This window comes from Pan troglodytes, chromosome 7 (genome assembly GCF_028858775.2).
Source record: "Pan troglodytes isolate AG18354 chromosome 7, NHGRI_mPanTro3-v2.0_pri, whole genome shotgun sequence".
Classification (NCBI taxonomy): Eukaryota; Metazoa; Chordata; class Mammalia; order Primates; family Hominidae; genus Pan; species Pan troglodytes.
This window is the reverse complement of record NC_072405.2, coordinates 75657659-75671551: the sequence shown is the minus strand read 5'-3', so window position 1 is coordinate 75671551 and position 13893 is coordinate 75657659. Positions and strand designations below refer to the sequence as shown.

Genomic DNA, 13893 nt, shown 5'->3' with positions numbered 1-13893 from the left:
TATATTAACCTTAGAGAAATTTGTAGAATAATCAACTGAAAATTTTTGTTAAAAACAAACTTTTAAGTTTTCAGGAGAAATTACATTTGACATGTTTTTGTTTCCCTTTTAGGAAGACCTCTCTCTTTGCAAAAATCTTAGTGTTTTATATTTATATGATAATTGTATTAGTCAAATCACTAACCTGAATTATGCCACAAATCTGACCCACTTGTACCTACAAAACAATTGTATTTCATATATAGAGAACCTCAGGTCATTAAAGAAACTGGAAAAACTGTAAGTGCTTTTATTTTTTAATAATGTATCTGATTTTTATGATTATGGTACTTACATTTTTTTGCATGAAGGCATTTCCATTTTTTGCATTAAATTCCAAAAGTAAATTCAATATGAAATTGATATGATTTCATACTTATATGAAAAAAAAACCATATGATTCCCACATGGGTTTTGTGGAACAGACCTCAATTTCTATTTTCTCGTACTATTATTAACAAGAAGTAAATTGTTTCACATATAATATTAATAATTTGTGTTTCATTAAGCCTGATATACTTTTCATTCTGGGGAAGGGTTGTCTTAAGGGCTAATAGGGATACTTAAAACATCCTCATGTAGGCTCAACTGATAAAAGAAGTTTCCATGGAACCCAGATGAGTTATGTGCCTTTCAGAATCATATATCTCATACCATCTGCGTCATATAATTGATCCAATTGATGTAAACTTGATTGTAAAAAGGCATTTACTACCTATAGTGATTATAATTAGACAACGAAGATTGGTGGATCCAATTTCCCCAGACTGGAATAACTATCATGCTCCTCAAAGAAACGGCTAAAAGCCTCAGAATGGGGACACAAGAGTTGGCTGGTGAATGCTTATTAAAAATGCAGAGCACTGGGTTCCAACCTACATATCCAAATTAGAATCTCCAGGGGTTAGGCCCAGATATCTTCATTTTTCCTTTTATCTCTTGGTTTTGAGACAGAGTCTCGCTCTGTCGCCCAGGCTGGAATGCAGTGGCGCAATCATGACTCATCTCAGCCTTGATGTCCTAGGTCCAGGTGATCTTCCCACTTCAGCTTCCTGAGTAGCTGGGACCACAAGTATGCACCACAATAACTGACTGGCTTGCTTATTTATTTATTTATTTATTTATTTATTTATTTATTTATTCATTTAGAGATGGGATCTCCCTATGTTGCCCAGACTGGTCTTAAACTCCCAGGCTCCCAAAGTGCTGGGATTACAGGTGTGAACCACTGTGTCTAGCCGTGAAATCTTCATTTTTTAAACCTACAACCCAGAAATGGTTATTATCAAACTATCTACCAGGGCTTTTCATATGTTAGGCAACATATGAATTGTATGTTGCAATTTGCTCACTTTTTTAAAAAGCAAAAAAAAAATGTACTTTTAGACTAAATTAAGTGTAAGAATATAATTTGTTCTCATTTAGATAAACCAACCTTTCATAGATTCAATATAACACAACATTCCACATTTATAATTTTGTTCAGCTCAGTGATTTTGTTATTACACTTTTGTCACGTTTAATAAAGACCATGACATTCTCAGAATGTCTGTTTAGAATTATGTCTATGTTTTGCAGGTATCTGGGAGGCAATTACATTGCTGTCATAGAAGGTTTAGAAGAATTAGGAGAACTAAGAGAGCTTCATGTTGAGAATCAGAGGCTTCCCCTTGGGGAAAAGCTTCTGTTTGATCCAAGAACTCTTCATTCTCTGGCAGTAAGTTCACATTTGAATATTTTGACAAGGAATATAGTGATTAACAAGTTATAATGAAACAGGAATGTGGTGAAGGTATATTTGGACATTGTACATCCTCTTCATGTTATATGGCCAGCTCAGAGCTTATCTGAGGACTGAAGCTGATTTTCTCATGTACAATCTCAGAGACTCAGCATTTATAAAGTGGGATAATAAAACCTGCCTCTTTGGGTAACTGGAAGGATGAAAAGAAGAATGTGAAAAGGTATGTTAACTGAAGTTCTAATACAGATGTTCATTCATTCATAGTGTGGACCTTGGTGATTATCATGGCTCAACACTTTAAATTTTAGGAAAAAGCCTAAGGAGAGAGGAATGTGCAATTATTTGGAAACTTTTAAACAATCTAGTAGAGAGCCATTGGAATAATAAGTTGTTTTCTCCTGGGATCCTGATTTGATTGTAGATTGCTCTACCACATCAGAACTATGTAGGCCTGGGAGCCCTGGGGTTGGGGCTCCAACTGTGTCGCCTGAAACCAGTCACATTGGATGGAGGTGCCACAATAAATTGAGAAGCCAGAGGGTACCACTTAGGCTCCTGCTAATCCTCAAAACAAGAGGCTTGTTGGGACAGGCTAACTTTAATTCTGGGGCAGGAGACATAAATGGGACATGGTAGTTGTTTTACAGATTTCATCAGTTTTATTTTATTTTATTTTTATTTGAAAAATTAAAAAAACCCTGTCGCCCAAGCTGGAGTGCAGTGGCATGACCTCTGCTCACTGCAACCTCCACCTCCCCGGTTCAAGCAATTCTTCTGCCTCAGCGTCCCAAGTAGCTGGGACTACAGGCGTGCGCCACCACGCCTGGCTAATTTTTGTATTTTTAGTAGAGATGGGGTTTCACCATGTTGGCCAGGCTAGTCTGGGATTACGGTGTTGGGATTACAGTCGTGAGCCACCGTGCCCAGCCTCATCAGTTTTATTTTAGAGGGCCCAGAAATAGAGGATAGTGGATGGATTTTGACCCAAATTTATAAAAATTAAGAGGTAGTTCTCCCAGTACTTTAGTATCAGGAAATATTTTTTCTAAAGGTTGGCTGTGCATGGATGCCTCCATGTTTTTTTTAAACTTAAACTAACAAGAACAGATACTACACTTGATCTTAGCCAAAAGGCCATGAAGTGATGATTGACTCCATCTTGGTAGAGATTCCTGAGCCTCATAAGATGACTCTGATTTAGTGTTACAGCAACACTGAAATTCCTGTTAATTAGCTAATTATTATTTTAAGTAGTTCCTGAACATATGGATTGATAAGAGAAAACCATATAGACAGGTAGAGAGAAAAATAAAAACCAGATATTATTTTATTCCTGGTCGTGTTTCCTATTTAGTAAAATAAAGACAAAAACTATTTCTTCCTATGTAAGCACAAATCTTTTTTTGAGACAGAGTTTTGTTCTGTCGCCCAGGCGCGATCTCTGCTCACTGCAACCTCCACCTCCCAGGTTCAAGTGATTATCCTGCCTCAGCCTCCCGAGTAGCTGGGACTACAGGCGTGTGGCACCATGCCCAGCTAATTTTTTGTATTTTTAGTAGAGATGGGGTTTCGCCATGTTGGCCAGGCTGGTCTTGAACTCCTGACCTCGAGTGATCCGCCCGCTTCACCTCCTAAAGTGCTGAGATTACAGGCATGAGCCACCGCACCCCTATGTAAGTACAAATGTTAGTAATATTTAGCACAAAATGATAATTTGCTAAAGCTACAGTAAGCATTTTTTCTATATTGTGTTACTTGTTTATTGGGGCATCTTTTTTTCTTTCTTTGCTTTTTGATTCTTGGCTTCTTTATTCTATAAGTTTATTTTGTATCTTGGAAAAGAAAAATATGACTTATGGAGGAATTATAGGGAGAACGGGTAAGTTATATGACATACTGTGGTTCTAAAACTTTCATCTGAAAAAAAAATGCAATAAAAAGAATTTCATGGCTTTTGATGTTTTTGCCTAAAGAACAAAACAACCTGAACTGATCAAGCTTAAACTTTTCAAAGATTAGGATTTCTGGTTCCTATATACAGTATTTAGACTATTTACTAATGCTAACTTCGTTATTTTTCTTACAGAAATCCCTCTGTATATTGAATATCAGCAATAATAATATTGATGACATTAGAGACTTAGAAATACTGGAGAATCTTAATCAGCTCATAGCCGTTGACAACCAACTTCTGCATGTGAAGGTAGTGTAAAGAGAAATTAATTTTTAAGATATTTACATGAAATTATGATTGAAAAATGTTTTGTAATAGCTATAAAATAAATATATCACATTAAAAACTACTCTGGATTTGTTCTAAAATTAGCTAATGAATCCCTACTTCTCAATGTATTTATGTGTATAATTCTGTCCTCTTATTTAGTTTTCTCCTTTATACTCCAATACCTGTATCCCTCACCAACAGAATAAAAGTTTCTCTGAGAAGGGAAGTATCTCTTCTTTGCATTATTTTCCCATCAAACTTTTTCTTCTAGAGACTAGATTTCTTGCCCCTTAAGCCTGATCTCCCAATGAATGAGTTTCTAGTAACTGTGACTAGACCTGAACTCTCTCTTGGCTACTTCTTTTTGGGGAAGTACTTGAAATGATTCTGACTGAACTTACTCTAATTTCTACCAGCTATATTAATGTCATGTTATATCATATCATGCCATATTCATTCAATTATTCATTTAATCAAATATGTATTGGCCACCTAAATATTTGTCAGGCACTAATACTACTCAGTGTAGAACAAAGGAAGGAATATACGGTCTTGATCTGCAATAAACCTACAATCAACTAGTAATGAGACTACAATATGATACTGTTTTTATAAGTATTGTGATAGCCCTAAGTCAGCCTAGGGCTATAGAAGGCTTCCTCGAAACAGTCATCCATGAGTTGAGCCATTGCTATGACCTCAAAGTTTCTGGTTTGGCAACGGAATGAGCTGTGGTATAATTTCTTGACATACGAACCACAGGAAGGAGAATGAGCTTCTTTCTCCCAAAAACAGCTTTTGTTTTCAGAACTACTTCCACACATCCATTTGGTGACCCTAAAAATGTTACGTCGACCTTGTTTCCAAATTCAGACCTATTACCTGGTTCATCCCAAAGCTGTTATAAGCAATATATAATTATGAAAATAAATATATGTATTCTAGCACAAATGAATTCCTCAAAATATCTAAAATGCAATTGAATAATCAGGGTGGATGTTTAAAATAAGAAGACCTTAGGAAGCACAACTCAATTAGTTGTTTCAACTTACAATGTGAAAAATGTAAGACGTTCATGGGATAAATTCTGAATTAAAATACATTTTACATTTTTTTTTCTTTTTATTTTGAGACGGAGTCTGTGTTACCCACACTGGAGTGCAATGGCGAGATCTTGAATCACTGCAACCTCTGCCTCCCAGGTTCAAGTGATTCTCCTGCCTCAGCCTCCCGAGTATCTGGGATTACAGGTGCCTGCCACCATACCCAGCTAATTTTTATATTTTCAGTAGAGATGGGATTTCACCAGGTTGGCCAGGTTGGTCTTGAACTCCTGACCTCAGGGGATCTGCCCACCTCGGCCCCCCAAAGTGCTGGGATTACAGGTGTGAGCCACCGAACCCGGCCCTTTATTTTATTTTTTGAGACGGAGTCTCACTCTGTAGCCCAGGCTGGAGTGCAGTGGCGTGATCTTGGGTCACTGAAACCTCCGCCTCCCAGGTTCAAGCCATTCTCCTGCCTCAGCCTCCCGAGTAGCTGGGACTACAGATGTGCACCACCATGCCTGGCTTATTTTTGTATTTTAATAAAGACAGGGTTTCACCATGTTGGCCAGGCTGGTCTCGAACTCCTGAGCTCAAGTGATCTGCCCGCCTCAGCCTCCCAAAGTGCTGGGATTCTAGGCATGAGCCACTGCACCCAGCCTGGTAACGGCCATTACTTTTAAAGAGTTATTCTATTATGCTTTTTAACTCCAAACAGAGAAAGGGGAGTTTGATAACAGGGCAAAACTTCTAGCCTCTAAATAATCCCAAAGGAGGTTTTTCTGCATGACATTAAGACAAAGATGTTTTGCCTACATGATTACTCTTAGACCATGTTAATAATGCATAACCAGAATAAATGTGCAGCCAAAATAAATACCTTCATTGTTGCTGATTATTCTAATGACCAACATCTGAATCCTCTTTTTTTTTTTTTTTTTTTTGAGACAGAGTCTCACTCTGTCATCCAGGCTGGAGAGCAGTGGTGTGATCTTGGCTCACTGCCACCTTCACCACCTTGGTTCAAGAGATTCTCCTTCCTCAGCCTCTCGAGTAGCTGGGATTACAGGCATGTGCCACCACACCCAGCTAATTTTTGTATTTATAGTAGAGATGGGGTTTCGCCATGTTGGCCAGACTGGTCTCGAACTCCTAACCTCAGGTGATCCACCTGCCTCGGCCTCCCAAAGTGCTAGGATTACAGGCATGAGCCACTGCCATGGCCCAAATCCTCTTTAAAGACTGAACTTGATATCATCTCCCCTGTGTAGCTTTTCCTGAACCTCCCCATCAAGTTAATCTATTAAAAAATATTTACAGTAGTCCCAACTTATCTGTGAAGGCTACATTCTAAGACCCTCAGTGGATGCCTGAAACCATGGGTAGTATCGAATGCTACATATATTAGTTTTTCCTAAATGTACATATCTATGATAAAGTTTAATTTATAAATTAGGCATACTAAGAGATTAACAACAATAATAATAAATGGAGGCTGGGCATGGTGGCTCACACCTGTAATACCAACACTCAATCAGGAGATCGAGACGATCCTGGCTAACATGGTGAAACCCCATCTCTACTAAAAATACAAAAAATTAGCCGTGCATGGTGGCAGGCGCCTGTAGTCCCAGCTACTTGGGAGGCTGAGGCAGGAAAATCACTTGAACCTGGGAGGCGAAGGTTGCAGTGAGCCAAGATCTGCCACTGCATTCCAGCCTGGGTGACAGAGCAAGACTCCGTCTCAAAAAAAAAAAAAAAAAGGAACAGTTACAATGTCAGCATCACTACTTTTGCACTTTGGGGCAAGTGAAATAAGGGTTGCTTGAACACAAGCACTATAATAGTGACACAGTAGATATGATAACCTAAGTGACTAATGGGTTGGTAGCATGTATAGAATGGAAATGCTGGACAAAGGAATAATTCATGGCCCCGGGCAGGACAAACAGGCCAGTGCAAGATTTCATCATGATACTCAGAATAGCATCCATTGTACTCAGCTGGGCTAGATGGCTGATGCCTGTAATCCCAGCATTTTGGAAGGCCGAGGCAGGCCGATCACTTGAGGCCAGGAGTTCAAGATCACCCTGGCTGACATGGCGAAACCTTATACAATAATTTGCCCAGAGCAGTGGTGCACACCCTGTAATCTCAGCTACTCAGGAGGCTGAAGCAGAATTGCTTGAACCCAGAGCCAGAGGTTGCAGGAAGCCAGAATTGTGCCACTGCACTCCAGCCTGGGCGACAGAGTGAAAAAAAGAGCATCCATTTTAGAACTTACAAATTATTTTCTCTGGGATTTTCCATTAAATATTTTTGGACCACAGTTGACTGAGGGCAACTGAACAAGGGGGTGGTGGGAACTACTATAATATATTACATGTGCCAGGCACTGTTCTAGGTCCTTGGAAAAACACATCTTAAGATACTGGAGATACGTGATAAATAAGACAAAGTCTCTACCCTCGGCCAGGCACAGTGGCTCACGCCTGTAATCCCTGCACTTTGGGAGGCTGAAGTGGGTGGATCACTTGAGGTCAGGGGTTTGAGACCAGCCTGGCCAACATGGTAAAACTCTGTCTCTACTAAAAAAAAAAAAGAGGCCGGGCGCAGTGGCTTACGCCTGTGATCCCAGCACTTTGGGAGGCTGAGGCGGGTGGATCACAAGGTCAGGAGATCGAGACCATCCTGGCTAACATGGTGAAACCCCATCTCTACTAAAAATACAAAAAAATTAGCCAGGTGTGTGGGCGCCTGTAGTCCCAGCTACTCGGGAGGCTGAGGCAGGAGAATGGTGTGAACCCGGGAGGCATAGCTTGCAGTGAGCCGAGATCGCACTACTGCACTCCAGCCTGGACGACAGAGCGAGACTCCATCTCAAAAAAAAAAAAAAGCCTCTACCCTCAAGGCGTTTACTTTACAGAGGGACAAGGGAGGAAATGGTAAAAAAAAATACATAAGCAAGGCCGGGTATGGTGGTTCATGCCTGTAATCACCGCACTTTGGGAGGCCAAGGCAGGAGAGGATTGCTTGAGGCCAGGAATTCAAAACCAGCCTGGACAACACAAGAAGACCTTTTCTCTACAAAAAAATTAAAAAAGAAATTAGCAATTAGCTTCGTGTGATGGCATGTGCCTGTACTTAGGTACTCAGTCCCAGGTACTCAGGAGGCTGGGGTGGGAGGATCGCTTGAGCCCAGGACAGGATCCCTCGTCCCAAAGTGCAAGACTGCAGTGAAGCAGTGAACTGTGATTCACCCACTGCACTCCAGACTGGATAACAGAGTGAGACCTAAGCAGAGAAGATTTTGAAAAGTGCTATGAAGGAATTAAATAAGATAACAGAAAAAAAGGAGTCAGCGGATATTTTAGATCAGGTTATTACGAAAGGCCTCGGAAGAAATGACATTTACATTGAGATCTGAAGGATGAGAAAGAAGATATGCAAAGAGCTAGGGAAAGAACATGCCGGGCACTAGCAAAAGTAGATGCAAAGGCTCTGAGGCCAAAGAAAGCTTGAGTGTCCAAGGAACACTGTAGTATGGTACCCAGTGCCTAGCTTAGTTTCTGATACATTGTAGGTGCTCAGTAAATACACTGTTGAGTGAATGAAGAGGCAACAGTACAATATGAGATTAGAAAGGAAGGCACAGAGGCCAGATCATAAAGGTCATTTTAGGATACGATCACAAGTTTTTACTTTATTCTAAGTGCAATAGAAAGCCACTGAAAGCATTGTTTTCTTTTTCTTCCCTTCCTCTGTCAACTGAAGGATTTTTTTAAAAAAAAAAACAATTCTCTATTGCTATATGAAGAATGAGTTTCAAGAATGACAGCAAAGAGATAAGTTGGGAGACTACTGCAGAAGTTAAATAAGAGAAGATGGTTGCTTAGAGATGAAGAGGAGTGGGTGGGTTTGGAAGTAATGAGTTATATTTTAAGGTGGAATTCATATAACTTGTTGATGAGCAGGATGTAGGCATAAAGGAAGGGAAGGAATCAGGATGACTCCTAAATTTTGTGTGAGGAACCAGGAAGACACTGGTAGCCTTTATAAGGAAGAAACAGAATAATTCCACCTCGTAAAATGCCTATTGGATATTGAAATGGACATGTCAAGTAAGCATCTGGAGTTTAAGGGAGAAGTAAGATTGGAAAGTTTGAGAGTCAACAGCATTTACATGATATTTAAAAGTCATGGCATGGGGTGAAAGACAATAGAGACAGAGAAAAAAATGAGACCAAGACCAATCACAAAAACACTCCAGTATTTAGAGATCAGTTCCATCAGGAGTCAATGATGTAGAAGAAGAGAAAAAGGAGTTTCAAGAAAGAGGGAGTGGCCACCTGCACTGAATGATATTGAATGGTTAACATGAGGGCAGAGGAGAGTTTAAAGAATGCCTGGATAGAATACCTGAACAACAAAGTTAGAGGGGACCAGTTTAATTTGTGAAGAAGTTGAACCACAGAGTCTGTGGGTCAAAAACCACAGCAAATGGTAATGCTAAAAAAAAAAAAAAAAAAAAAAAAAAGCGGGTGGATTTCATGAAAGACTAAACACTGAAATGTTAGCCAATATTTCTCTCCCTCTCATGCATACAAGTAGGCTCTACTCTCAAAACCCTGCCTACATGGCTTTAAAACGCTGGGCAAAAGTTGGTGAATTCATTCCTCTTTAGGGAAACTGACTAGCTCAAGAGAAAACATCTCCCAATCCTGACATTTAAGAGTTTCAGAGGGAAAATGCCAGCTGCCTGCCCAGTTGCCCCACAGTGAGACAGTCAACAAGCCTTGCCCTTGCACAGAAAGCTCTCATTCACTTTCATGAATAAACAGGCAGCTCAGGATTAGGAGACCTCTGAAAAGAGCCTCTAAAATCAAAGAGAGAGAAACGGAAACAAAAAGAAAGAATTCCGAAGAAATAAATCATGTGGAAACAGGAAAACAATCCTTTAAAATCCCACTATAATTTCCTAAGAGAAATGAAAAAGATTCCATAACCTCAAAATAAAAGCAAGATTCTATTTTTTAAAAGAAACATGAATAACAGAGCACTTAGAAATTAAAAATAGGATGAGGAAATTAAATATTCAATATAAAGTTTAAATGATAAAATTGACAGTCTCCCAGAAAGAACAAACAAAAAGAACTGAATATAAGCAAGTAAAAAAGAAACTTAAAGAATTAATTCAGAAGATCCAATATATGACTAATAAGAGTACCAGAATCAGAGAATAGGTATCTTAGTCCATTTTTGCTGCTATAACAAAATACCTGAGACTGATTAATTTATCAGCAGAAACCTACTTCTGGAAGTGCTGGAGGCTGGGAAGTCTAAGATCAAGGCAGCAAAGTTTGGTTTCTGGCAAGGGCTGCTCTCTGCTTCCAAGACAGAGCCTTGCGGCATTCAGAGGGGATGTGTCCTCATACAGCAGAGGGATGAAAGGAGCAAAATCACCCTTTTATAAGGTTCTAATCCATTCATGAAGGCTCTGCCCTCATAAATTAGTCACTTCCTAAAGGTCTACCTCTTTTTTTTTTTTTTGAGACGGAGTCTCGCTCTGTCACCCAGGCTGGAGTGCTGTGGTGCCATCTCGGCTCACTGCCAGCTCCACCTCCCAGGTTCACGCCATTCTCCTTCCTCAGCCTCCCGAGTAGCTGGGACTACAGGCGCCCGCCACCACGCCCGGCTAATTTTTTGTACTTTTAGTAGAGACGGGGTTTCACCGTCTTAGCCAGGATGGTCTCAATCTCCTGACCTTGTGATCCACCCGCCTTGGCTTCCCAAAGTGCTGGGATTACAGGCGTGAGCCACCACACCCAGCCCCAAAGGCCTATCTCTTAATACTACTGCATTGGCAATTAAGTTTCAACATATGTCCAGGAAGAATAAGGCAGGGGAAAAAAAAAGTTTCAACATATGAACTTTGGGGGACATATTTGGACCACAGCAATAGGGGGAAAATGGAGAAATATGTTTTTAAATTATATCTTAAGATAATCTAATGGGCCATGATGTAGTAACCAGGACCAGAATTGCCCTCCATAAAAACAAACAGAAACCTAGACAAAATATGTGAAACTTTTTCAGACCTTGGACAATAGGCAGCACAGGCCTGTTGTCCCTAAGAGAAAAAACAAGATGAATATTGACCACAGTGCAGGGAGAGGAACAGCAAACAAGAACCACAAAAATCTTGCTTTCAGATGTAGTCTTGTGAAAAAAAAAAAAAAAAAAAAAAAAAAAAGAAGCATGAAAATGTAAATCATAACCAGAGAAAAATCAGTCAAAAAAAAAATACCCAGAAATGACATGAAGGATAGAATTAGGAGATAAGACTTTAAAAAAAAATTATAAATATACTGTATAATTTAAAGAAATCATGAACAGAAAGGGAAGAGAAATGGAAAGTGTGGGGAAAACATAACTTCTAGAGCTAAAAAATATTTCTTTCTTTCTTTCTTTTTTTTTTTTTGAGACAGAGTTTCGCTCTTGTTGCCCAGGCTGAAGTGCAATGGTGCGATCTCAGCTCACTGCAACCTCCGCCTCCGGGGTTCAAAAGATTCTCTTGCCTCAGCCCCGCCTAGTAGCTGGGATTACAGGCACCCGCCACCACGCCCAGCTAATTTTTTTTTTTTTGTATTTTTAGTAGAGATGGGGGTTTCACCATGTTGGCCAGACTGGTCTCGAACTCCTGACCTCAGGCGATCCACCTGCCTCGGCCTCCCAAAGTGCTGGGATTACAGGCGTGGGCCACCAAGCCTGACTAAAAATATTTCTAACATAAAAAATTCATTGGATAGGATTAAAAGTAGATTAGCCATTGTACAAGAAAAGATCAGCGAATTTAAAGACATAGTATTAGAATTATCCAAAGTAAAGCACGGAAAAAAAAAACACTGAAAAAAAAAAAAGCGGGGGCAACAGAGCAAGCCCCTATCTCAAAACAAAACAAACAAGCAAACAAACACAGAACAACAACAAAAGTGGCCCCAAAATTGCCAAATTTGATGAAAATTTTAATCCCTGATCCATGAAGCTGAACAAAACCCAAACAGGAAAATCCCAAAGACAATTACACCAAAGTACACTACAGTAAAATTGCTAGAAAACCAATGATAATAAGAATATCTTAAAAGCCAGGCACAGTGGCTCATGCCTGTAATCCCAACACTTTGGGAGGCCAAGGCGGGCGGATGACTCGAGGTCAGGAGTTGATGACTAGCCTGGCCAACATGGTGAAACCACGTCTCTACTAAAAATACAAAATTAGCCAGGTGTAGTGGCTCATGCCTGTAGTCCCAGCTACTTGGGAAGCTGAGGCAGGAGAGTTGCTTGAACCCGGGAGTCAGAGGTTGCAGTGAGCCGAGATCGTGCCATTGCACTCCAGCCTGGGCAACAAGAGTGAAACTCCATGTAAAAAAATATATATAGACATCTTAAAAGCTACCAGAAGAAAAGATATTTAAAAGATATTTTATGTACATAGAAAGATAAGAATTATTACAAGCTTCTTGTCAAAAGCAATGCAAGCCAGAAGATCATGAAACATATTTAAAATGCTAAAAGGAAAACACCCTTGTCAACTTAGAATTATATATGTCCAGTGAAACCATCCTTCAAAAAAATGAAGGCAAAATAAAGAAAAATAAAACCTGAGATAATTTTTTTTTTAGACAGAGTCTTACTCTGTTGGCCAGTCTGTAGTGCAGTAGTGTGATCGCAGCTCACTGCAGCCTAAATTTCCTGAGCTCAAGTGAACGTCCTGCCACAGCCTCACTGTAGCTGGGATCACTGATGTGTGCAACCACACACGCAATAAAATGAAGGCAAAATAAATAATAACCATATAGCATGAGGTTTATGACATGTAAAAGTAAAATAAACTAACAATAGCACAAATGACAGGAATGGAGAAAATAGTGGTATATTGTTGTAAAGTTTTACATTATATGTGAAGTAGTACCATGCTATTTGATAGTAACCTGTGCATATTTAAAAATGATTGTTTTAAACCCTGAAGCAACTACTAAAATATAGTCGAAGATTTTTACAACTAATAAGCCAATAAGAGAAACTCAAATGTCACAAAAAAGTAGGGGATAGGAAAAGAAAAAGGAAATAAAGAACAGATAAGATAAATAGCAAGACAGTAGTCTTAAACTCAGCCAATATCAATAATTATATATTAATATTAATATTAATAATTATATTAATGTAAATAATTTAAATAGTTCAATTAAAAGGCAGAGATAGTAGAACCGGATTTTTTTTTAAATCCAATCTTAACTGGGCATGGTGACGCCTGTAATGTCAGCACTTTAGGAGGCCAAGGTGGGAGGATCACTTGAGCCCAGGAGTTCGAGAGCAGCCTGGGTCTTGTTATCTATGCTTTAAAAAAAAAAAAAAAAATCCAATGGTACTCTCTAGAGAAACACATTTTATATATAAAGATATGTGAGTTAAAAATAAAATTATGAAAAAAATATACTGCAAACACAAATAATATGAAAAATGAAATGGCTACATTAATATAAAATAAAAGATTCTAGGACAAGAAATATTACCAGAGATACATAAGGAAAATTTATAATGATAAAAAGTGCCAACTCTTTAGGAAAACATAACAATCCTCAAAGTTATGCTCCTAGCAATAGAATTACAAACTATATGAAGTAAAAATTCACAGAAGTAAAAGGAGAAATGGACAAACCCATAATTATAACAGAGATTTCAACACTTCTCTTGCATTGGTTGATAGAACAAGCAGATAGTAAACCCGTAATGATATAAAAGATAGGTATAACATAACCAACCAACTTGATCTAATTTACTCT

The 13893-nt window shown here is 39.0% G+C and overlaps 1 protein-coding gene and 1 pseudogene across 3 annotated transcripts in view; one reads left to right on the top strand and one right to left on the bottom strand.

The window, feature by feature from the left end:
- The window catches only part of PPP1R42 (protein phosphatase 1 regulatory subunit 42), a 66985-nt gene that overhangs the window by 16385 nt on the left and 36707 nt on the right, over positions 1 to 13893 (top strand). For 2 of the 3 annotated variants that reach the window (XM_063816357.1, XM_003951274.5), the window contains exons 3-5: positions 113 to 279; positions 1618 to 1756; positions 3870 to 3986. In XM_063816357.1, the coding sequence (XP_063672427.1) occupies positions 113 to 279; positions 1618 to 1756; positions 3870 to 3986 (423 nt within the window). The remainder of the gene's footprint in view (positions 1 to 112; positions 280 to 1617; positions 1757 to 3869; positions 3987 to 13893) is intronic. The other variant, XM_016960234.3, reaches the window with a different exon arrangement.
- LOC112204329 (U2 spliceosomal RNA) lies at positions 2756 to 2929 on the bottom strand (annotated as a pseudogene).